This window comes from Salvelinus fontinalis, chromosome 30 (genome assembly GCF_029448725.1).
Source record: "Salvelinus fontinalis isolate EN_2023a chromosome 30, ASM2944872v1, whole genome shotgun sequence".
Lineage (NCBI taxonomy): Eukaryota > Metazoa > Chordata > Actinopteri > Salmoniformes > Salmonidae > Salvelinus > Salvelinus fontinalis.
In genome coordinates, this window is record NC_074694.1 from 36,554,519 (window position 1) to 36,577,969 (window position 23,451).

General features: G+C 45.0%; 1 protein-coding gene across 4 annotated transcripts in view; it reads left to right on the forward strand.

Annotated features, from left to right (window-relative positions):
• Positions 1-23,451, forward strand: part of LOC129829154 (serine-rich coiled-coil domain-containing protein 2-like) — a 106,329-nt gene that overhangs the window by 33,414 nt on the left and 49,464 nt on the right. For 3 of the 4 annotated variants that reach the window (XM_055890728.1, XM_055890731.1, XM_055890730.1), the window contains exons 4-6: positions 14,735-14,837; positions 16,805-16,889; positions 17,571-17,733. In XM_055890728.1, the coding sequence (XP_055746703.1) occupies positions 14,735-14,837; positions 16,805-16,889; positions 17,571-17,733 (351 nt within the window). The remainder of the gene's footprint in view (positions 1-14,734; positions 14,838-16,804; positions 16,890-17,570; positions 17,734-23,451) is intronic. The other variant, XM_055890729.1, reaches the window with a different exon arrangement.

Below are 23,451 nucleotides of genomic sequence, written 5' to 3' on the forward strand. Positions count from 1 at the left end.
GTTTAGTGCGATTTTGGGACATTTATTTTTGCAACGATGTGAAAAGTTGGGCACGCTTTTCAGTTCATCCCGAACGCAGTTGACATTTCCACATGGCAAGAGGACAGCTTTCCACCAAAAGACGATTTCTCCCAAGAAAGGATCCTTTGCCCAAGATACTGATGGAAGAACAGCTCAAGGTAGGACATTTTTATTATGATAAATCGTGTTTCTGTCGAAACATTTTAGTGGCTTAGGACGCCATGTTTTTTGACGTAGCTTCGCTTGGCGCAAACTGTATTGAAAAGTAAGGATAAATTAAAAAATGTAATAACGCAATTGTATTAAGAATTAAATTGTCTATCAATCCCTGTCCACCCTATATTTTTTAGTCACGTTTATGAGTATTTATGTATAAGAGTAGATCACTGTCTAAGTGGCGCAAGGACTTTTTCTTTACTTTCTTTTCTTTACTTTCTTTTCTTTATTTTGGTGGCTAAATATAAACATTTTCGATCAAACTGAATATGCATGTTGTAATGTGATGTTACAGGAGTGTCATCGGAAGAATTCTGAGAAGGTTAGTGAAAAAATTAATATCTTTTGGCGATGTTGACTTTTATCGCTCACTTTGGCTAGAATCAATGCTGGGCTGCTAATTGCTATGTGCTAAGCTAATATAACGATTTATTGTGTTTTCGCTGTAAGACACTTAGAAAATCTGAAATATTGTCTGTATTCACAGGATCTGTGTCTTTCGATTCGTGTATGCTGTGTATTTTTACGAAATGTTTGATGATTAGTAGTTAGGTAAACACGTTGCTCATTGTAATTATTCTAGTCCATTTGTGATGGTGGGTGCAATTGTAAACTATGCCATCTACCTGAAATATGCACTTTTTTCTAACAAAACCTATCCCATACCATAAATATGTTATCAGACTGTCATCTAATGAGTTTTTTTGTTGGTTAGGGGCTATAAATATCTTAGTTTAGCCGAATTGGTGATGGCTACTGGTGTTGGTGGACAAATAAAAGATGGTGGATTATGCTAATGTGTTTTTAGGTAATAGATGTACATCTTTACATATTGTGTCTTCCCTGTAAAACATTTTAAAAATCGGAAATGTTGACTGGATTCACAAGATCTGTGTCTTTCATTAGCTGTATTGGACTTTAATGTGTGAAAGTTAAATATTTAAAAAAAATATTTTTTTTGAATTTCGCGGCACTGGTTTTTCAGTGGGGGGGGGGGGGGTGTGCCGCTAGCGCCACGCTGATCCTAGACAGGTTAACCTTTGCCAAATGAACTTTTACTTTAATTTACACACCTTTTTTTAATAGTCAGCGTTTCACTTTCCCCGTTGCTGGCAAGTACTTCCATTCTGTGGAATTTCCTGGCTGATTTGTATTCTAGAGGGGCAAGGGTTGTCCTGCTGGCTTTGACCTAAATGAGCTCACTGCCGGGCACTGTTTCTGTGTGGCTTCTCTGCCCACGGTATCACTGTCCCCAATCTGACGCCAATACTCAGGACATTGAGCTACAAGACAGGTCTTCAACGGTGCTGCTATTTCTCTGCCCAGTGTACTGTATGCAGTCAGGGCTTTTGCCTTGCGCTGTACCACTCTGCTCCTGTACAGCACAGCTGCGTAGTTGTCTAGTTTCCTCTAATCTGATTGAATGCTTTTAAAATACCCACCCTTCCTTCCTCGCTAATCACTGATCTGAAAGTGATCGCATGGTCTCCAGCCTATTGCTTTCACCAATCTCAGCGTGTCAGATCAGTCATTACTGAAGGAGTCAGGGCCTTGTTCTGCCTCCCGAATGTAAGAACCCAATTTCCTGGATTCCAGCCAAAGAATCAGTTCAACAATCTCTCCTTGAGGGAACTCATTGGCTGTTTCCCCATGTGATTTCCCTGCTGTTTCACAGCAGCCTATCACTTGGCCAGAGAGGAGGACGCAGCCTCAGGACCAGAGGCACGCGGAAGGATGACAGTGTGGTTATTCCTGTATGACGTGGCCTACAGGAGCAGCGTATTACCCTTCTCCTCTCATCAATAACATTGGCACTCCTTTTTATATGGAGACAATATGGGGACAAAAAGTACATTTTGAATGAGCTCATTTTGTATTCCTGGAGGCTCATAATAAGTCAGTGACTCAGACAGTGGGTGTTCCATCTCTGAAGCCACCCAAGTACAGGACACAAGCACTTCTCTGAAAAGTGCTGAATCATCTCTCCCTGGTTAGGGCAGTGTTGGAAGACAAGCTCCAGTACACATTGCAGCTCTCGTTTCCAGGCATTTGTTTTAGCTTGGTCACGCAAAAGCCCTTGATTTGCTCCTTCGCTTTTGTTTCTCCGTTGGAAATGAACTCCTTACGGGCCAGCACCTCTAAAAGCTGTTTTTGGGTTCTTAGTTCACAGCTCTCGCTTATTTCCTTTTTCTCAATACTGTGTTTTTTTTTCAGCACAGCTAATCCGCCTCTTACTGTGATCCGGGTTAGGCTGTATTTAGTCTGATAATGTGGGGATTTTCCAGGAAGCGCACCTTTGGACTCCGCAGACATATTATTATGACGCTGTCCACAGTTGTAATCATTTGAGTCAAGGAGTTGTGTGACCCATATAATCTAAAAAACATTAGCCTATAATCATCTCATGGATTGGGATCTCATAATCTTTTCATGTCTGACCGCAGCTAATAATCAGAGCCATAAACACACTGGGTGCAAATCGTTTGGTAGCCTACGTTTTAAAGTGGTATTTGAGCGACCTCTACAGGAGACTGTAAGTACTGCAACGGTTGCACAGTAGGCTTTTACATTTATGCTGTCTCTGTGCAGTGCAGAAGAATCAAGCTAGAGGGCAGCATTGATCAGCAAGTGTATCCACACACAGTAGGCTATTACTGTTAGTAAATATGTCGGAAGGATGAGCGACGTTATTAGTTTTTATTTATTGGAAATGCTGTACTGAACTCGACACCGGAGGCAGTGGTTGAAAGTTCCGGAACTTAATTCAGAGAATTAAACTGAAATAAATCCAATATAGGAGATTCCTTCAATATTCAGGAACATCAAGTGGAGTTAATTTCCCTGCCGTCTGAACTTGAACGGTCAAGGATAGTTTTCCACAAAAGGTGTCGCCACCCAAAAAAGGCGCTGCATAGTCAATCCGACGTCTGCGGTGGCCGTAGAGTACTTACTGCGATACGGCCTCTGCATGCCTCCAACCACATTTACGAAAACGGACTTCGAAGATCGCAGTGAGCTCATTATTAGAGAAATGGAGGGCATGAACAAGAGAGCGATGGAGATGGGGAGAGAGGCAGCGAACAAGACTGTGTGTTAGAGAGATGAGGGGGAGACTGGGAAAGGGAGTGAGCACAAGTGAGCGAGGGAGGGTGAATAGAGTGAGTGGTGAGAGAAAGGAGAGAGTGTGTGTGTGAGAGACTGTAGAGATGTGGGATGCTAGCTAACAGACAGGCAGGCAGATAGGCAGCCCGTCCCCCTGGTGAGTGTTGGAGCCGCAGGACTCCTGCTGTCGGGGAGAGGTGCTAATGCACTAACACAGAACCACGCCAACGCTGCCCAGGTCTAAAACTGTCGTGTCTGCAGCTCCCCGTCACGCTGAGGGAATTGCCTTTCCTGAAGGAAATTAAATGTATTATGAATATCTGCGGGGGTATGATTAAAGTCAAATAACTTTCATTTGGTCTGCGATTGTGACATGATCAGGCCCAGCTCCCTCAGCGGTTTCTTCAGATTAGCTTTGAAAAATGAACGCCCACTGTGCTACTCTTTTTAAAGAGGACAGAGAGCAAGCAGTGCTGCTTCGCTCGGGACTGAGAGAGAGGAGTGCTGCTTCACTCGGGACTGAGAGAGAGGAGTGCTGCTTCACTCGGGACTGAGAGAGAGGAGTGCTGCTTCACTCGGGACAGAGAGAGAGGAGTGCTGCTTCACTCGGGACAGAGAGAGGGGAGTGCTGCTTCACTCGGGACTGAGAGAGGGGAGTGCTGCTTCACTCGGGACTGAGAGAGGGGAGTGCTGCTTCACTCGGGACTGAGAGAGGGGAGTGCTGCTTCACTCGGGACTGAGAGAGGGGAGTGCTGCTTCACTCGGGACTGAGAGAGGGGAGTGCTGCTTCACTCGGGACTGAGAGAGGGGAGTGCTGCTTCACTCGGGACTGAGAGAGGGGAGTGCTGCTTCACTCGGGACTGAGAGAGGGGAGTGCTGCTTCACTCGGGACTGAGAGAGGGGAGTGCTGCTTCACTCGGGACTGAGAGAGGGGAGTGCTGCTTCACTCGGGACTGAGAGAGGGGAGTGCTGCGTCACTCGGGACTGAGAGAGGGGAGTGCTGCGTCACTCGGGACTGAGAGAGGGGAGTGCTGCTTCACTCGGGACTGAGAGAGGGGAGTGCTGCTTCACTCGGGACTGAGAGAGGGGAGTGCTGCGTCACTCGGGACTGAGAGAGGGGAGTGCTGCGTCACTCGGGACTGAGAGAGGGGAGTGCTGCGTCACTCGGGACTGAGAGAGGGGAGTGCTGCGTCACTCGGGACTGAGAGAGGGGAGTGCTGCTTCACTCGGGACTGAGAGAGGGGAGTGCTGCGTCACTCGGGACTGAGAGAGGGGAGTGCTGCGTCACTCGGGACTGAGAGAGGGGAGTGCTGCGTCACTCGGGACTGAGAGAGGGGAGTGCTGCGTCACTCGGGACTGAGAGAGGGGAGTGCTGCGTCACTCGGGACTGAGAGAGGGGAGTGCGTGGGACTGCGTGTTAGTTAGAGCGCCGGCCCGGAGGCGTGACTAATTCAGCCGGAGCTATTTGATTGCCTCCCTCGCTCCAGCAGACAGTGCAGGAAGCCTGCTGTCATAATACAGTGACTGTCCTTTTGAAATAACTTTGAACCACGCTGCCTTATGTGAGAGCAAGGCTGAGGCATTTGATTAGGTTTTTCATTATTACATCGGTGTGGGGCAACGGCTGTCCACCCAACATCATTCACACAACCATCTGCTGGCCAATGGTGATTTTGACGCACGCACGCCAGAGACACGCGCACACACACACGGTCTTGTATAACTAACCTTGTGGGGGGGGGGGGACACAATTCAGTCCCCTTCAAAAATCCTATTTTCCCTAACCTTAAACCTAGCTCCTAAACCTAATTCTAACCCTAACACAACTTCTAACCTTATCCCTAAACCCCCCCCCTAGATATAGTATTTTACTTTGTGGGGATGAAACTGTAACAAATGTCCCCAGTAGGTCAAATGTTTGTTTGTAAGTCCCCACAAGAATAGGGAACAAGTATATAGTCACACACACACACACACACACACACACACACACACACACACACACACACACACACACACACACACACACACACACACACACACACACACACACACACGGAGGCCGGAGGACTGGATGCTCATTCACTTCAGGAGCCAGTGGAGTGTTAAGACCGGGAAGTGACAGTGTGCTGGGCTCTTGGAACTACTGTCCCCATGCTGGCGTCAGTCCCTTCTCCTGCTGTCCCTCTTCACGTGGGAGCGTCCGTTATGCTCAGGCCTAGCCGTCCTGTCTGCCTGCGCTCGTCTCCTCACAGAAGGACAGGCCACATCTTGCTTTATTCGCCCGAAAGGTAACGTCTGAACGTTTCAGTGCACAAGGCTGTGATGCTCCATTTACGTGGGTGTGTTACAGTAGATTAATGGGGACATATAGCATACGGATTCACAGCTCAAATTAGGCAGCAACATGTCGGTATGCGTTGAAAGCCAATTTTAGATGTTGACAATGACGTTGCATGATCACTAGACACTAGACATCCTAAATGCTTATCGGAGACGGCAACTATTGATTTGGCTCTTTTGGTCTTGTTGCCAGAAGGTCTTGTTGCCATGTGTGTCGTTAGCGGAAGATGCAGAGCGTGTTCGTACAAGGGTGCTGTAAATCAACCAGTGTGCAGACAGGCCACCGGGTGGCAGTGTTGGTCCAAGCTGGATGTGACGGCTGGTGAAGGTCTATAGGCCTGAAGGCCCGGTTAGGCCTGTAGGGCCGTCACCAGCGCCCTCATTCATGCTTCTCCTCACAGCTCAGACCCCCCCACCACCCACCCATCCTCTCTCGCTCTCTTTCTGTCTCTCTCACACACACCACCTCGCTCCGCCATAATCATCCCCACTGCTAGAGCAGAGGATATGCAGACGGAGCATGTTATGGCCAGAAGAACGAGTGTACCTGGGGAGACCCTTTGTTGTTCTCCGCATCGCTTCACACTATCTGGAGTTCCTTGGATTTTTATTTTTTTTTGTATCAATCTGAATAAATATAGCCACGAAGTTGGATAGTATTGCCAATGCTCGGAAATGCTGCTGAGGAAAACTAACTGAAAATATGAACACAAATGTGTTTCCTCTGCAGTATACTCCTGTATTTCAACAGCCACTGTAGCCAGAGTCGTATTCATCTGCCCTTGAGGTTTTGTAAAAGACTACAGACCACGTCTAGTAAAGGATACCAAGCACAGTAGCAGCAGACAGTTGTTGTTTTTGATCCATCCAAGGTCTTCAACCTGTTCTCAAGCCCCCAAATATTTCCCTCTTCTTGCAGTGTGCTGATGCCCCAGATCCTCTCTTCCTCCTCCTCCAACTCGCTCTCCCCAGCTTGCTCGCTCTCTCGCTCTCCCCAGCTTGCTCGCTCTCCCCAGCTTGCTCGCTCTCCCCAGCTTGCTCGCTCTCCCCAGCTTGCTCGCTCTCCCCAGCTTGCTCGCTCTCCCCAGCTTGCTCGCTCTCCCCAGCTTGCTCGCTCTCCCCAGCTTGCTCGCTCTCCCCAGCTTGCTCGCTCTCCCCAGCTTGCTCGCTCTCCCCAGCTTGCTCGCTCTCCCCAGCTTGCTCGCTCTCCCCAGCTTGCTCGCTCTCCCCAGCTTGCTCGCTCTCCCCAGCTTGCTCGCTCTCCCCAGCTTGCTCGCTCTCCCCAGCTTGCTCGCTCTCCCCAGCTTGCTCGCTCTCTCGCTTGCTCGCTCTCTCGCTCTCCCCAGCTTGCTCGCTCTCTCGCTCTCCCCAGCTTGCTCGCTCTCTCGCTCTCCCCAGCTTGCTCGCTCTCTCGCTCTCCCCAGCTTGCTCGCTCTCTCGCTCTCCCCAGCTTGCTCGCTCTCTCGCTCTCCCCAGCTTGCTCCCTCTCCCCAGCTTGCTCGCTCTCTCGCTCTCCCCCCAACTGTCTTTCTTTCTCGCTCCATTCCTCCCAGATCATCACAGATATTCTCTCGTCAAAGCTTCTCCTGTGTATTTGCAACCCACCGCCTCCTCCATGTGGGCTTTAAAAGCATACGCTGGTAGTCAGTGCTCTGACACAGGCAAGATTTACTCACTGCGCGAGTGTAGCGCCAATTCCTAATCACGCCCGCGATGGTCCTGACCTTCTTCCTCCACTTTACTGATGCTGCTTGACAATTTCATTACCCTTCAACGCTCTCCCTCCCTCCTAAGCTCCCCCTCCCACACTCACTGCCACACCGCGCACTGATTCGCTAAGCGGCAGATCTCGTCTCCTTTAGTGCGGTCGGCCTATAGTAGGGTCTGGGTTAGGCTTGAACGGACTAGGACGGCCCATACAAAATTCTACAAACTCCGTTTGTTGAACATTTTTTTAAATGTTTTATTATGTGGAATGTGTGGCGTAAACATTGAGGAAGGTTCTCTTAACTAGATTGGTCTCCTTCTCCTCTTATTATCCACCCTGAGCCAGGATGGACGGGTGAGTGAAAAGTTCTGACTGTTGGTGAGTGGCTGTCCGTGTCGCAGATCTCCGTATATTAGCGATTGTGCCACAAACATGGCCCGGGTCAGCATCGTGTGTAGCCTCCAGAGACGTCAGTGTAGTGAGAGAGAACCCCCAGCGCCTCTGAAAAGGGCCCAGATGAGTCAATGATGTTGACGGGGCCAACGCCGCTCTGTCGGACTCTCTTTTATTTCCCTGCGTCCTCTTGCAGTTCAATTTGAACAGAACAACTCCGTCATCAAAAGAGAGGTTCGCGGAGCCTCGAGGTTACATCGCTCATTAAGTTGTCACTTTGGCTCACGACCAGGAGAGGTAATCTGAATGTTAATGTGACGACTCCACCAGACATCAATCCTCAAAGTGGACTCTCTTCTCTCGTCTTCTTCCTCGCTCTCTCGCATCACTAAAGAAGGCTTTGTGTAGTCTTGTACTCTCTCTGTATTTCCTGCCTATTTAGAAACTGTCACGCCATTGTCTAGGTGACCGTCCAGAAATATTGATGAGCGAGAGGGAGAAGCGTGCTCTCTCCCTCAGCCCAGTAACCATATTTAAGGCTGTTTGTGTGTGTCTCCCAGAATAGTGTCACATTGAGGGTGGCTTCAATCCGACAGCTGTGTCCACAAATATTGATGCGAGAGAAGGAGAAGCGTGTGCTTTCCCTCGAACAGTCCTGTGCGTTGGTAACTTAATGTAGAAGGCATAAAAGAAATGCCTGAGTTTATTTCTTTCAGGTCCTGATGATAGACTTGGGAGGTATACTGTATACCCGCTTATTTAGAAATGCCGACAGTATAATTTTCAACACCGTACCAAAATCCATTATTTATTCGTTTTTATGTACAGTACCAGTTGAAATGGATTTCCTTTAACTGTTGAAAGCGAGGAAGGAATGAAGCAACAATAGAGAAGTATGGTAATAACATTAGGGGAAATATTATGAACGGTATATACAGTACCAGTTGAAAGTTTGGACACCTGTTCATTCAAGGGTTTTTCTTTATTTTTACTATTTTCTACTTTGTATATTGATAGTTAAGACATCAAAACTATGAAATAACACATGGGATCATGTACAGTAGTAGCCAAAAAAGTGTTAAACAAATAGCCGCCCTTTGCCTTGATGACAGCTTTGCATACTCTTGGCATTCTCTCAACCAGCTTCATGAGGAGTTCCCACATATATGCTGAGCACTTGTTGCCTGCTTTTCCTTCACTCTGCAGTCCAACTCATGCCAAACCATCTCAATTGGGTTGAGGGCGGGGGATTGTGGAGGCCAGGTCATCTGATGCAGCACTCCATCACTCTCCTCCTTGGTCAAATACCCTTTACACAGCCTGGAGGTATGTTGGGTCATTGTCCTGTTGAAAAACAAATGATAGTCCCACTAAGCCAGATGGGATGGTGTATCGCATCAGAATGACGGTGTCACCAGCAAAGCACCCCAACTCCATCACACCTCCTGCTCCATGCTTCACGTGGGAACTACACATGCAGAGATCATCTGTTCACCTACTCTGCGTCTCACAAAGACATAGCGGTTGGAACCAAAAATCTCAAATTTGGACTCATCAGACCAAAGGACAGATTTCCACCGGTCTATTGTCCATTGCTCGTGTTTCTCTTCTTATTGGTGTCCTTTTAGTAGTGGTTTCTTTGCAGTAATTTGACCATGAAGGCCTGATTTCATGCAGTCTCCTCTGAACAGTTGTTGTGTCTGTTACTTGAACTGGGCTGCAAACTGAGGCTGGTAACTCTAATGAACTTATCCTCTGCAGCAGAGGTAACTCTGGGTGTTTCTTTCCTGTGGCGGACCTCATGAGAGCCAGTTTCATCATAGAGCTTGATGGTTTATGCGACTGCACTTGAAGAAACTTTAAAAGTTCTTGAGATTTTCCAAATTGACTGACCTTCATGTCTTGAAGTAATTGTGGACTGTCATTTCTCTTTGCTTATTTCAGCTGTTGCAATAATATGGACTTGGTCTTTTACCAAATACGGCTATATTTTGTATACCACCACTACCTTGTCACAACACAACTGATTGGCTGAAACGCATTAAGAAGGAAAGAAATTCCACAAATGAAATTAACAACTTTTAATTGAAATGCATTCCAGGTGAAGCTGGTTGAGAGTGCCAAGAGTACAAAGCTGTCAAGGCAAAGGGTGGCTACTTTGAAGAATTTTCAAATCTCAAATATATTTTGATATAACACTTTTTTTGGGTTACTACATGATTCCATATGTGTTATTTCATAGTTTTGATGTCTTCACTTATTCTACAATGTAGGAAATAGTAAAAATAAAGCAAAACCCTTGAAAGAATAGGTGTGTCTAAACTTTTGACTGGTACTGTATGTATGTTAAATATATGTTTAGAAAGAAATGGTGCCCTTTGTGTGCACTGTTGGTAATACCGTGCACCCTGGGATCGTACAGAAACGGTATGAAAGTCTGGATACCGCCCAAACCTAACTGGTGAGAAGACAAATATGCCCAGTTCAACCAATCCAGTAAATTAAAATGGAGTGTCGCCTTGTTAACGTCCAAAAGTGGAAGTCATGTCACAGGCTCTTTCTATTTTCCCTGAAAACCGGATGCATCCAGCTGCTGCCGACTCAGCTGAGGGTGCCTTGTTGGTGCGTGAGTGTGTGTGACTCCCAACAGTTGGGTCAGATTTTGAGGGTGGTTTCACTCCGACAGCTGTGTTCGTCAAGTGAAACATGAAAGCAGCTTTCACAGGCTGCTGGTAAATTAAGTCCAGATTGGGGAGGCATGAAATAGATTTAAACTTGCTTTGGACTTCAACTCCCATCAGCATCTGTGGTGCAATGCCCCTGTGGGATTTTTTCCTGGCTGGGCAGCTATATAACAAGTGGAGTGTCACAAAATGAGATTGGGAAGAGATAAACCTCACCGAGGTTCTGGCAAACAGTTGAGGCAAATCTTTGGCCAATTTTGTGTTTTCACATACAAATGAGCGACTTGTGAACTTCTGGGAAACTTGTGGTGAACTTTCTATTCTTTGCTTCAAATTAGCTTCAAACTCATTATGTATGCAAATTAGATCAGGTTTCACGTTACTTTGTTTATTAACATTGAAATGAATCTACATGAACCAAATCACATCTTTAAATGAACTTGCTTCTCACAGAGCACTGAACTAAATATACTGAACAACATGCATTCGATGTCTAAACGGATACAAATGAAATCCAATACAACTTGAAAGCATCAGCATGCCAATGAAGAAAAGACTAAAGACCTTGAATATTTCCCAAATAACATTTACATGAGAGAAATGTGAACACATTGGGGATGTTGAGCTTAGGATGTTTTAATGGAGTAACTACAGAATTTACATGAGCCAAGTGATGACTGAGCAATAGGTTTCAACCAATAAAGGTTTAAAAGAGAATGAACAAAATGTAACTAAAACAAAATCAACCCCAGTTCAAAACTATTGCCTTTTTTGAGTGAACTTTGCACGTGGTGGCTCCGTGGAAGTCCTTTAGTCCAACGCTTGTTCAAGGGATGCACTGAAACAATCAGAACACACCAAAACAACATTAGTATACTGGAAACAATTACTAAGAACCTTTTCTATTTTGTCATCTTAAAAGGTAGGTTCCGCAGCTGAAGGGTGGGTTTTGCTGTGGAAAAACGGGGTCAGCTGTTAAAGTTGTCTTGATGTTGCTACAGTATGCTTCTCATTGAAACTGGCATTCAATATTTTTCATCAAGTTAAATGTTCATATTGCATTTATACAAGGCAGAAACATTGTAGCTCACAAACTGGGACCAAGGTCTACTAAATCTACATTTTCTAAAAATGTTTAATGTATGGCCAACTTTCTAGAGAGCCACAGTATATTCGATTTTTCTCCAGCCATGCCTCAACACAATTGATTCAAACTAATCAACTAATTGTTTTTAATCGAGACTGGGTACTTCAATCTATCGAGTTGTCTACTAGTTGTCTCTCTTCCTGATCGGTGTATAAGGCTTGGGTTGAAGAAAAGTTAAGACTTGAGTTATGCTTAATATGGCAATTGATATTACATGAGCCACAGGTTTGCCAAAATTGAAATGGATTGTTGAGAGAATTTGTTTGCCCAAAAACGCCTCTGGCAAGCTGTTTGCCACTAATAGCAATATAATTCAGATTCACTCCTGGCAACATTTTTTGGCACAATATTTTGTTGCAGCAAATTTGCCACGAACTTTGCTGCATCAAATACATTTTTGTAAGTGAATGAGTGACCAAAAATGTAGGCGTTTCTTTCTTGTTTTTTTGTTGTTGACCACAAATAGCCAAAAAAAACAATCTCCTGTGTCCTCCGGGAAAACCTAGATGGAGTGACCATCTTTTGCCGGACTCGTCTATGTCAGGACTTAGACAAGGTTGGGTCAGGTTTTGAGTGTATGTACTATATAGTCCAGCATAGTATTGGTTAAATTCCATCCACTTATCGATTTTAGTAGAAAAGTTAGACATTTATGTGGAGAAAATAAGCAAGCTCATATTTGCATTCTCATAGAAGTGTCGCGGTATGAAAGAGAAGGCCTCGGTTACAAGGTTTTCACAGATTGCATGTGTGGAGCTCTGCCATTGTACTCTGCCCGCCGGTTTGAAAAGCCACTCCATTGTGAGGATAAAAATTAACCCTGCAATATGAAAATGTTTTGTAAAAATCCCACGACACAGAGAGAGGAAAATAGTGCAGTCTGAAAACAGATAAAAGATACAAACCATTGAAGAGGAAATAACAAGGCTACTCTAAACCAGGCCTTAGACTTCTTTTGAATAGGATGCTGTAATGAAAACATGGGAGGGGGGGGGGGGGGGTCAGGCCTAGTAGAAGTGGTACAAAGTAGAGGCATCTGATGTTGTCCTCCAATGTTAGCGATAGCGAGGTCAGTGCAATGCTCAGTGTGCCAGCCCAGCTGTCTTGCGTCCTTTTGAGGAAGGACCGTTGAGGATGGAAAAAGCAGAACTGGAAAGGACAGGATCCAGAACAAAGAACCCACGCCACATAGCTTATCTGGCCACCCGGCTCGATGGACCAGAATTGGGTGTAGTGCATTTAAATGAAAGTGGGTGACTTTCAAGATCCATATCTAGATCGGTTTCATGTGTACATGCTTGAGGTCCTGAAGGGACTTCACCCAATTATCTTTCAGAGCTCAGACTTTGGTGAACCTTTTGTACTTAGAATTATTCTCCCCAATTTGGTGATATCCAATTGGTAGTTAGACTTTTCCCATCGCTGAAACTCCCCTACGGACTTGGGAGAGGCCAAGGTCGATAGCCATGCATCCTCCTAAACACGACCCTGCCAAGCCACACTGCTTCCTGACACGCTGCTCGCATAACCCGGAGGAAACACTATCCAGCTGGCAACCGAAGTCAGCTTGTAGGCACACAGCCCTCCACAAGGAGTCGCTAGAGCGCGATGGGACAAGGTAAGGGGGGGGGGGGCCAAACCCTCCCCTAACCCGGACTCATGGGTATGGGTATAAAGAGCCAGTGTTTGGCTGTGGCAGGGCTTATTTATTTTATTTTTATTTACCATTATTTAACAAGGCCAAGTCTATTAAGAACAAATTCTTATTTACAATGATGGCCAATCCCGACTTAACCCGGACGACGCTTGGCCAATTGTGCCCAATGGGACTCCCGTTCACGGCCGGCTGTGTGACACCCTGGGATCGAACCTGGGTCTGTAGTGACGCCTCAAGCGCGGCGATGCCTTAAACTGCTGCGCCACTGAGGCCCATAGAAAATTATTTTTAAGTGCAGCCAATACTTTATGAGTTACTTTCGGTGCATCTCCACTTAGAATATTCCCCACTGTTTTACGTAAAAGGCTCAGACTTTTCTGTTTCCATCTACGTAGGCCGGCATCCATGTCTCACTGGGCCATGTCGCCAACGGACCTGCTTTAACTTGGGGCCAAGGCGAGGCCGTTGGGGCTTTTTGGGAGCATTTACATAACACTGGCTAACTGTGAACACACTCGGCGGTTAACACAAAAAGCAACCTTTTTGATTATGCAGAGGTTGTTGATAATGCGATAATGCGAAGTCCTCGCAACTCAGCGTCTATGGAAACACAATTTCTCTAGTATAACATCAGGTGTATACACCAGTAAAACACTGGCGTTAGTCAAAGCAGCAATGGAGAGATTTCAGTGAGATGCCCCTAGTTCCAGGCAGTTCCACATAGAGGCTGAGTGTCTGTCTCTAGCTATGATAAGTGAGCAAGCCGATAGCGACAAGGCTGCTTAGGGGATCTGAGATCCCTGACAATGTAGCTAACGTAAGACCTTGGCCATTGATCTCTCCTCGGAACGCCTGTGGTGTGTTTTTTCCCCTCTTCTTCTTGCAGGAGATTAGGCTGTAATGTCATGTTACGGATGGATGGGCGCGTGCCATGGGGAAATGTCATTTCCCCAGGAGCGCTGTGCTGTGACTAAGCCCACTCTAAGCGAAGGCGGGGGGCCAGAGCAAAAGGGGAATGGGCCTGAAGATAACGATACTCGATATGGAGACAGACCGATTCTCTTACGGCCAAGGATTGGTTGTTGTTTCACTACCCCCGCCCCCCCCCCCACACACACTTTCATCCTACTATTTGTCTAAAATTGTTTTCTCTTCAATATATATATTTTCTCTCCAGCAGATCTATTGTAGTTTTGCATAAAACAAGTAACCATTTTCAACCTATGTCTTGAGGGGTCAATAAGACATTAAAAGTTTTACCCCATACATTATCGAACAATCTCGAGCTGGCATTTATTTTTTTGCAATAATTTACCATGCAATTCTGTCTTTCAATCTCGTTCTTCAAGGAAATATTTCCCTTGAAGGAGATGAACAGCCCTTTCAAAATCGTTTCCGTCTCTGCTTCTGTTGTTGTAAAAATGAGGCTTCAAACTGACTAGTCTCTCGCTCTCTCATGCTAGGACATACTCAACAACCTGGACAACCTCGAGTCTGGGTGTGACCTGGACGACGATGACCTCATGCTGGACGATGACCTCCCCGAGGATGGCTCCTTGCATGGTGGTGAGTGTGGTTTTTGTCTAGACACGGGATCTCAGCGCAGTTTTGTAGTTTTCCCTTTAATGATCAAGATTAGGTTTGGTGGCGAGTACGCTCATCCTAGTGCTGTGCCGATGGGCAACGTAGTTCTAACCGGATCGAGTGTGGGGATAAGGGGCCTGAACAAGGAGAGCGCTGTTCGGTCAGAAAGACTGCATGGGAATGCACCTCACAAGCTCAGCATCATGTGTTGAAGCATATAGTTACAGTTAGCATGTTAGCAAGGCCATGTCAATACAGTTAGCAAGGCCATGTCAATCTGCCCAAGGTGCCCTCCCTCCCTGTTTGACCATAGTTGGAGTAAGGAGGTCATAATCCCGATTAACTGGGGAGGGGTCTTATAACAGCTTTCTTCAGAGGCACGAAACCCGTATGGAAAAGGGAAGGCCTTAGCTTTCTACACTCTCTTGACAGGAAAAAACGTCAAAGGCACTTTCACTCTTCGCCTCTTCGCCTTTGCCTCTTCAGCCGTATCTGAGTACACACAGCCAGACTAGGGAGTTGGACGTTTTCAAAGCAACAAATTCAGGCTCTCTCAGGTTATTTCTTTCAAGGTCTGTTTTTTTCTATTTTATTCCTTGTCCGTAGCAGTCTTGTTTTGAACCTTAATCGTGGGTGGAAGAAGAATGCATATTTTCAGAGAACCCAGACACAACAGATGCTTAAGGAATGCAGAGAGGGCTGTGTTCGTGGTTTCCTCAGTACTAACCATCTATCTATCTCTGGTAGCAGCATGTCAAGTTTGGGAGGATCAATTTGTTCTCTACCGCAGTCTCTCTCTTGCTGTGTTTTCATCCCACTCAGATTTTCTTGGGAAGCTGTGCTGAGAGACTGTTCTGGGGTGGTAAAAGAGGAAATCGGATCATTTCCAGAAGGTTTCACCTTAAGTGTTCTGTTGTTTGCGGAGTTATAGTTGTGTTAGTGAGACACCTCCAGATAGATGAGCAGATACTGTGTCTCAGGCATCAGATTTGGTGATGTGCTCTTAGTTCAGATAGCTTTCTCGGCCCTGCTCTCGACTGCTCCCAGCAATCTGAAAACACTAGTTATATAGTACATACATTAGTACCTTTTTATGTTTTTTATACTTTATAACCCCTTTTTCTGCCCAATTTTGTGATATCCAATTGGTAGTTAGTCTTGTCCCATCACTGTAACTCCCGTATGGACTCGGGAGAGGCGAAGGTCGAGATCCTAATGTCCTCCGAAACACAGACCTGCCAAGCCGCACTGCTTCTTGACACACTGCTTGCTTAACCCGGAAGCCAGCCGCCCCAATGTGTCGGAGTAAACATCTTACAGCTGGGGACCAAAGTCAGCGTGCACTGCGCCTGGGCCCACCACAGGAGTCGCAAGAACACGATGGGACAAGGACATCCCAGCCGGACAAACCCTCCCCTAACCCGGACGATGCTGGTCTAATTGTGCACCGCCTCATGGGTCTCCCGGTTGCGGCTGGCTGTGACACAGCCCGGGATTGAACCCGCATCTGTAGTGACGCCTCTAGCACTGTGATGCAGTGCCTTAGACCACTGCACCACTCGCTCTTAGTACTTTGAGCATGGGGAGGAACTGAGGAAGAAAAGATAGCATTATTTCTTTAGTGTGTGGCTTGGAGATTGTGTGTGAGTGTGCTTACAGGTGTAGGATCTTAATTGAGCCAGTCTTCTATAGCAGGAAAATAATCCTGCAGCAACAGGAAATATGCATTTTTACATGGATTATAATTAATGGACATTTTTGTAGGGGTTGAGAAACCTTTTCGCAAGGGAAAATCAAGTCTGAAATGTCAAAGTGGAAATTACAAACTTCAGAAGACCTTTAAAAAAAAAAAAAAAAATCAAATACATGACAAGTTGTAGAAGTTCTCGTGTTATGGTCCTCATTTTGACTCCATGCCTTTGTCTCTGTGGCCTTGTCTCCTGTTGTAGATGCTGATGGGATGTCCCATCTGGCCCTGTGGAGGAGACGGCAGCTCTGTTGGACTGTAGACGACCAACTCCACAGCGACAACATGTGAGCTGCTTGGGGCTTTCGGGTTACATTTCTTTGTCACACACATCCTGACCCTCTCTGCCTTTTGCCCTCTGGTTGAGTCAGGCTGGGAATTTCCAGGGACCTCACAATTCGATATTTTCATGATACTTATGTGCCGCTGCGATATGTATTGCGATTCCATATACAGCACGATTCTATATGTACTGTGATTTGGTACTGTGTTTTTTATTGCGATTCGATGTTCCAAACATATTGCTCATCTGCTGCAGAGGGACAAGAGAAAGCCGTGAGGAAATTATTTTGGGTGGTAAAAGTGCTCAAAACATGTTGGAGAACTAGCTTATAGGATGATAAATACCCGAGTTTTGACGCAGGTACACACCGACTAGTGCTAGCTAATGTTAACATCCAAGCAAAAATCACAATACTCTACTGTTTATCATTTTTCCCCCCCACCAACCCCAATTGAGAGACCTACGTCAATGTGAGTTGTGTATGTGTGCACTACTGATGTGGGAGACAGCCACTCGTCCCCTGGTAACCGCGTAACATGTCTCGTCCTCCTACCTGCCACTCACCTGTCCCAGGCTTCCTCCCGTGGGCACTCCAATTCACCCCCGTGTCACGTGCAGTGACTAGCTCGCTCTCGCCCTCTGCCTGTCTCTATTGTCTCTGTCTTTGTTCCCTCTACCTCTCCAGTAGTGACTGTGTGTTCCAGACCTATGATGGGTACCAGAGTCAGGGCACAGGCTTGGCAGCCCCTCACCAGGCTGTGGAGCTGGATGAGCTGACACTGAAACACATGGCAGAGGACTGCTGCTCTGTAAAGGCCCAGCTAGAACACCTGAAGCTACTGCTGCAGGTCGGTCACACACACACACACACACACACACACACACACACACACACCATAACTCTGCTTCTGCTCCACTCATTCTGTGTAGATAGAACACACACTACACGATGGACTATACACTTGAATGCAAACAATCACACTATTTCCATGAATTGTTAGGATTCAAACACACTTACTCACTGATTATACTATTCCTGTCTATTTGTGTCTGTACTAGAGGTGACTCATACTGACATCTATACTATATAAACAAAAGTATGTGGACACCCCTTCAAATTAGTGGATTTGGCTATTTCAGCCACACCCGGTGCTGACAGGTGTTATAAAATCGAGCAAAGTTTGGTGGAGGAAGAATAATGGTCTGGGGCTGTTTTTCATGGTTCGGGCCCCTTAGTTCCAGTGAAGGGAAATCTTAATGCTACACCATACAATGACATTCTAGACGATTCTGTGCTTCCAACTTTGTGGCAACAGTTTGGGGAAGGCCCTTTCCTGTTTCAGCATGACAATGCCCCCATGCAACAAGCGCGGTCCATACAGAAATATTTTGTCGTGATCAGCGTGGAAGACCTTGACTGGCCTGCACAGAGCCCTTGACCTCAACTCCATCGAACACCTTTGGGATGAATTGGAGGTCCGACTGCAAGCCAGGCCTAATCGCCCAACGTCAGTGCCCGACCTCACTAATGCACTCGTGAGTGAGTGCGTGCAGAAGAGTGGAGGCTGTTATAGCAGCAAAGGGGGGACCAACTCCATATTAATGCCCATGATTTTGAAATGAGATGTTTGACGAGCAGGTGTCCACATACTTTCGGTCATGTAGTGTACTTTGATGGATCGTTACACTCAAGGCAGCGACTTGGTGGAACTTTGATATAACCAAATTTTTTCTTTGTGACGTAAAGAGAACATGTTCAACTTCATAAAAAAGCATGTTTTCGGATTTTGAGGGGGGAAAAAAAGTACGATATGAAGTAATAGGGTTGACGATTTCATCTTAAATCAGGCAGAAATCCCCTTGTGACAGGGGGAATGGAAGCTACTTGTGTGCAACAGGGAGTGGCAATTGAATGCAAGCTTCACAAAGAAATATAAACTGTTAAAACATTTCTAGCCAGGGCCTACTGAATGGCACAGCAGTCTAAGGCACTGCATGGTAGTGGTTGAAGCGTGACTGCAGACCCGGGTTCGATCCTGGGCTGTGTCGCAGCCCCCCAAATGTCCTTGTCGCGGGCCGGGTGCGTTTTGTACTGTGTTTCCGCCGACACATTGTTGCAGCTGGCTTCCAGGTTAAGTGAGTAGTGTGTCAATAAGCAGTGCGGCTTGGCGGGGTCGTGTTTCAGAGGACGCATGGCTCTTGACCTTCGCCTCTCCCGTGTCCGTACGGGAGTTGCAGCGATGGGAGAAGACTAACTACAAATTGTGTAGAATAAGGGGCAAAAAATGTAATAAATAAAAAACAGCCTGTCTATCTATGGGAATGTCTATCTATGGCCTGTCTATCTATGGGAATAGAAAGTCGTCTAATAGTCATTTGCACAACTGAATGCATTCAACCAAAATGTTTCTACTGCATTTAACCCAACCCCTCTGACTCGTGGGGGGCTGCCTTGATTGACGTCCACGTCATCAAACTCTATTTTCACGTCATCCAACAAATGTAAACGCTTTGCTAAACAGCATTGCCACTTGATTGGAACCGGGGATTTGGTTAGTTTACATGAAAATAGAGCTCTTTGGCCACGCACACCAATGGTGGGTTTGGCGTCAATGTGCAGAGCAGAAGAGAACCCCATACCTACTGTAAAACGTTTAGAAAAGGGCTCTGTGCCGTTATCCTCGCAAGGTGAGACATTGAAAGGTATTGGAAACAGGGCTGTCAATAATTTTGACCCCTACCTTTTTGAGAGAAATATACATACATACATACGTACGTGCGTGCGTACGTACGTACATGCATACATGCATACATGCATACATGCATACATACATACAGTATTACTAACAGTGCACACAAAGGGCGCTATTTCTTTCTAAACATATATTTAACATATATACAGTACCAGTCAAAAGTTTAGACACACCTGTTCATTCAAGGGTTTTCTCTTTATTTTGACTATTTTCTATGTTGTAGAATAATAGTGAAGACACAAACTATGACATAACACATGGAATCATGAAGTGTTTCATATTTGAGTTTCTTCAAAGTAGCCACCCCTTGCCTTGATGACAGCTTTACACACGCTTGGCATTCTCTCAACCAGCTTCACCTGGAATGCTTTTCCAACAGTCTTGATGGAGTTCCCACATATGTTGAGCACTTGTTGGCTGCAATCGGGTGATTGTGGAGGCCAGGTCATCTGATGCAGCACTCCTTCTTGGTCAATTAGCCCTTACACAGCCTGGTGGTGTGTTGGGTCATTGTCCTGTTGAAAAACAAATGATAGTCCCAGTTAGTGCAAACCAGATGAGATGGCGTATCGCTGCAGAATGCTGTGGTAGCCATGCTGGTTGTGCCTTGAATTCTAAATCAATCACTGACAGTGTCACCAGCAAAGCACCATCACACCACCACCTCCATGCAGATCATCCATTCACCTACTCTGCGTCTCAAAGACACCACCTGTCTAATGTCCATTGCTCATGTTTCTTTGCCCAAGCAAGTCTTCATCTTATTGGTGTCCTTTAGTAGTGGTTTCTTTGTAGCAATTCGACCACGAAGGCCTGATTTCATGCAGTCTCCTCTGAACGGTTGATGTTGAGATGTCAGTTACTCGTACTCTGTGAAGCGTTTCTTTGGGCTGCAATTTCTGAGGCTTCTAACTCTAATGAATTTATCCTCTGGCGGTCCTCATGAGAGCCAGTTTCATCATAGCACTTGATGGTTTTTGCGACTGCACTTGAAGAACCTTTCAAAGTTCTTGAAATTTTCCAGATTCACTGACCTTCATGTCTTGAAGTATTGACGTACTGTCGTTTCTTGCCATAATATGGACTTGGTCTTTTACCAAATATCTTCTGTATACCAACACAACTGATTGGCTCAAACGCATTAAAAAGGAAATAAATTCCACAAGGCACACCCATATTAAGAGATACAATAACAGAGACAAAGCAACAAAAAACAGCACTCACTTACACATACCTGCGCATATATATATATATATATACATACATACATACATACATACATACATACATACATACATACATACATACATACATACATACATACATACATACATACATACATACATACATACATACATACATACATACATGCACACCATGTTCCTCTCCCCTCTTCTCTCACCCCATCCCCATCATTGCGTCTCTCAATACATACATTTTAAACAAACTTACAAACAGAAATTAAACAAAAAAGCTCAGTTTAAACTAAGAAGTTAGGTTCCACACATGGAACGTACAGTGTAATTCTGAAATACATAGATCACCACCATTCTAAGAGAATCCTTGCAGCATAATAGCTGATACCTCAGGTTCTAGGTAATTTAGATAATGTTCCCAAACTTTGTAGAACTGATCTGTTTTAGAATGCATTGTACATGTCAGATATTCCAGAGGCACCCATTCAAAAAGTATCTTATGCCAATCTTTAATAGAAGGAACCTTATCACTAATCCACTGTAAGAGGATGTTTTTCCTTGCTGCGAAGGTCAGGATGTTGTAAAGCCTCCTCTTACCCTCAAAAGTAACATGCCTACTAGGGAGACCTAACAATAAAGAAACTGGGTCCAATTCTAGATCAACCCCTAGGATCTTTTCAATTTCTTGCAGAACACCAGACCAGTATCTTTGTATTTTGGTACATGACCATGAAAAAAAGCATTCTTTCAATGACAGACATATCAGGGTTACCAATTAAGGTGGTGCTCTTCACAATATAATGTCTTACTTGTAGGAAGCGGAAAAAGTCCTGCTTTGGGAGTCGATATTTCTCCATCTGCTCAAATGACAATAAAATCTTATCAGCAAATAAGTCATTTAGTCTGCGTATGCCCTTATTAACCTGTCTAGGATGAGGGTGCCGCTAGCGGCACTCCCCCCCCCCACCCCCACTGAAAAACCAGTGCCGCGAAATTCAATTATTTTTTTTTTTTTTATATTTAACTTTCACACATTAAAGTCCAATACAGCTAATGAAAGACACAGATCTTGTGAATCCAGCCAACATGTCCGATTTTTAAAATGTTTTACAGGGAAGACACAATATGTAAAGATGTACATCTATTACCTAAAAAAACATTAGCATAATCCACCATCTTTTATTTGTCCACCAACACCAGTAGCTATCACCAATTCGGCTAAACTAAGATATTTATAGCCCCTAACCAAGAAAAAAACTCATCAGATGACAGTCTGATAACATATTTATGGTATGGGATAGGTTTTGTTAGAAAAAAGTGCATATTTCAGGTAGATGGCATAGGTTACAATTGCACCCACCGTCACAAATGGACTAGAAAAACTACATTGAGCAACGTGTTTACCTACTTACTAATCATCAAACATTTCGTAAAAATACACAGCATACACTAATCGAAAGACACAGATCCTGTGAATACAGACAATATTTCAGATTTTCTAAGTGTCTTACAGCGAAAACACAATAAATCGTTATATTAGCATAGCACATAGCACATAGCAGCCCAGCATTGATTCTAGCCAAAGTGAGCGATAACGTCAACATCGCCAAAATATATTAATTTTTTCACTAACCTTCTCAGAATTCTTCAGATGACACTCCTGTAACATCATATTACACAATCCATATAGAGTTTGATCGAAAATTTGCATATTTAGCCACCAAAATCATGGTTAGACAATGTGAAATGTAGCCCAGCTGGTGAGAAAATGTCCGTGCGCCACTTAGACAGTGATCTACTCTTATACATAAATACTCATAAACGTGACTAAAAAATATAGGGTGGACAGGGATTGATAGACAATTTAATTCTTAATACAATCGCGGAATTACATTTTTTAAATTATCCTTACTTTTCAATACAGTTTGCGCCAAGCGAAGCTACGTCAAAAAACATGGCGTCCTAAGCCACTAACATTTTTCGACAAACACGATTTATCATAATAAAAATGTCCTACTTTGAGCTGTTATTCCATCAGTATCTTGGGCAAAGGATCCTTTCTTGGGAGTAATCGTCTTTTGGTGGAAAGCTGTCCTCTTGCCATGTGGAAATGCCAACTGCGTTCGGGATGAACTGGAAGCGTGCCCAGCAATTCACAGCGTTTCAGAAATAAATGTCCCAAAATCGCACTAAACGGATATAAATTGCTATAAAACGCTTTAAATTAACTACCTTATGATGTTTTTAACTCCCATAACGAGTAGAAACATGACCAGAGTAATATTACTCCCTCCACTAATGCTTGGAACAAGTGCGGGTCGATGTCCTCCAGGCGCATTACGCAGCAAGAAAAGAGTTCCTAGCTACAGGTTTTTTTAATTTGTAGTGCCTGTGAACGCGCAATCGACGCCATTCAAATCGTCATCACGTAAAGGCATCCAGGGGAAGACGTAAGCAGTGTCCGTATACTCATAGCAATAACTGTGCCCTTTTAACTGACTCCAGATCAGGGGCCAAAATTTCTGAAATCTGACTCCATGTCAGGGAAATTGCTGTAGAATGACTTCTGTTCCACTTAGAGACAAAATTTCAACTCCTATAGAAACTATAGACTGTT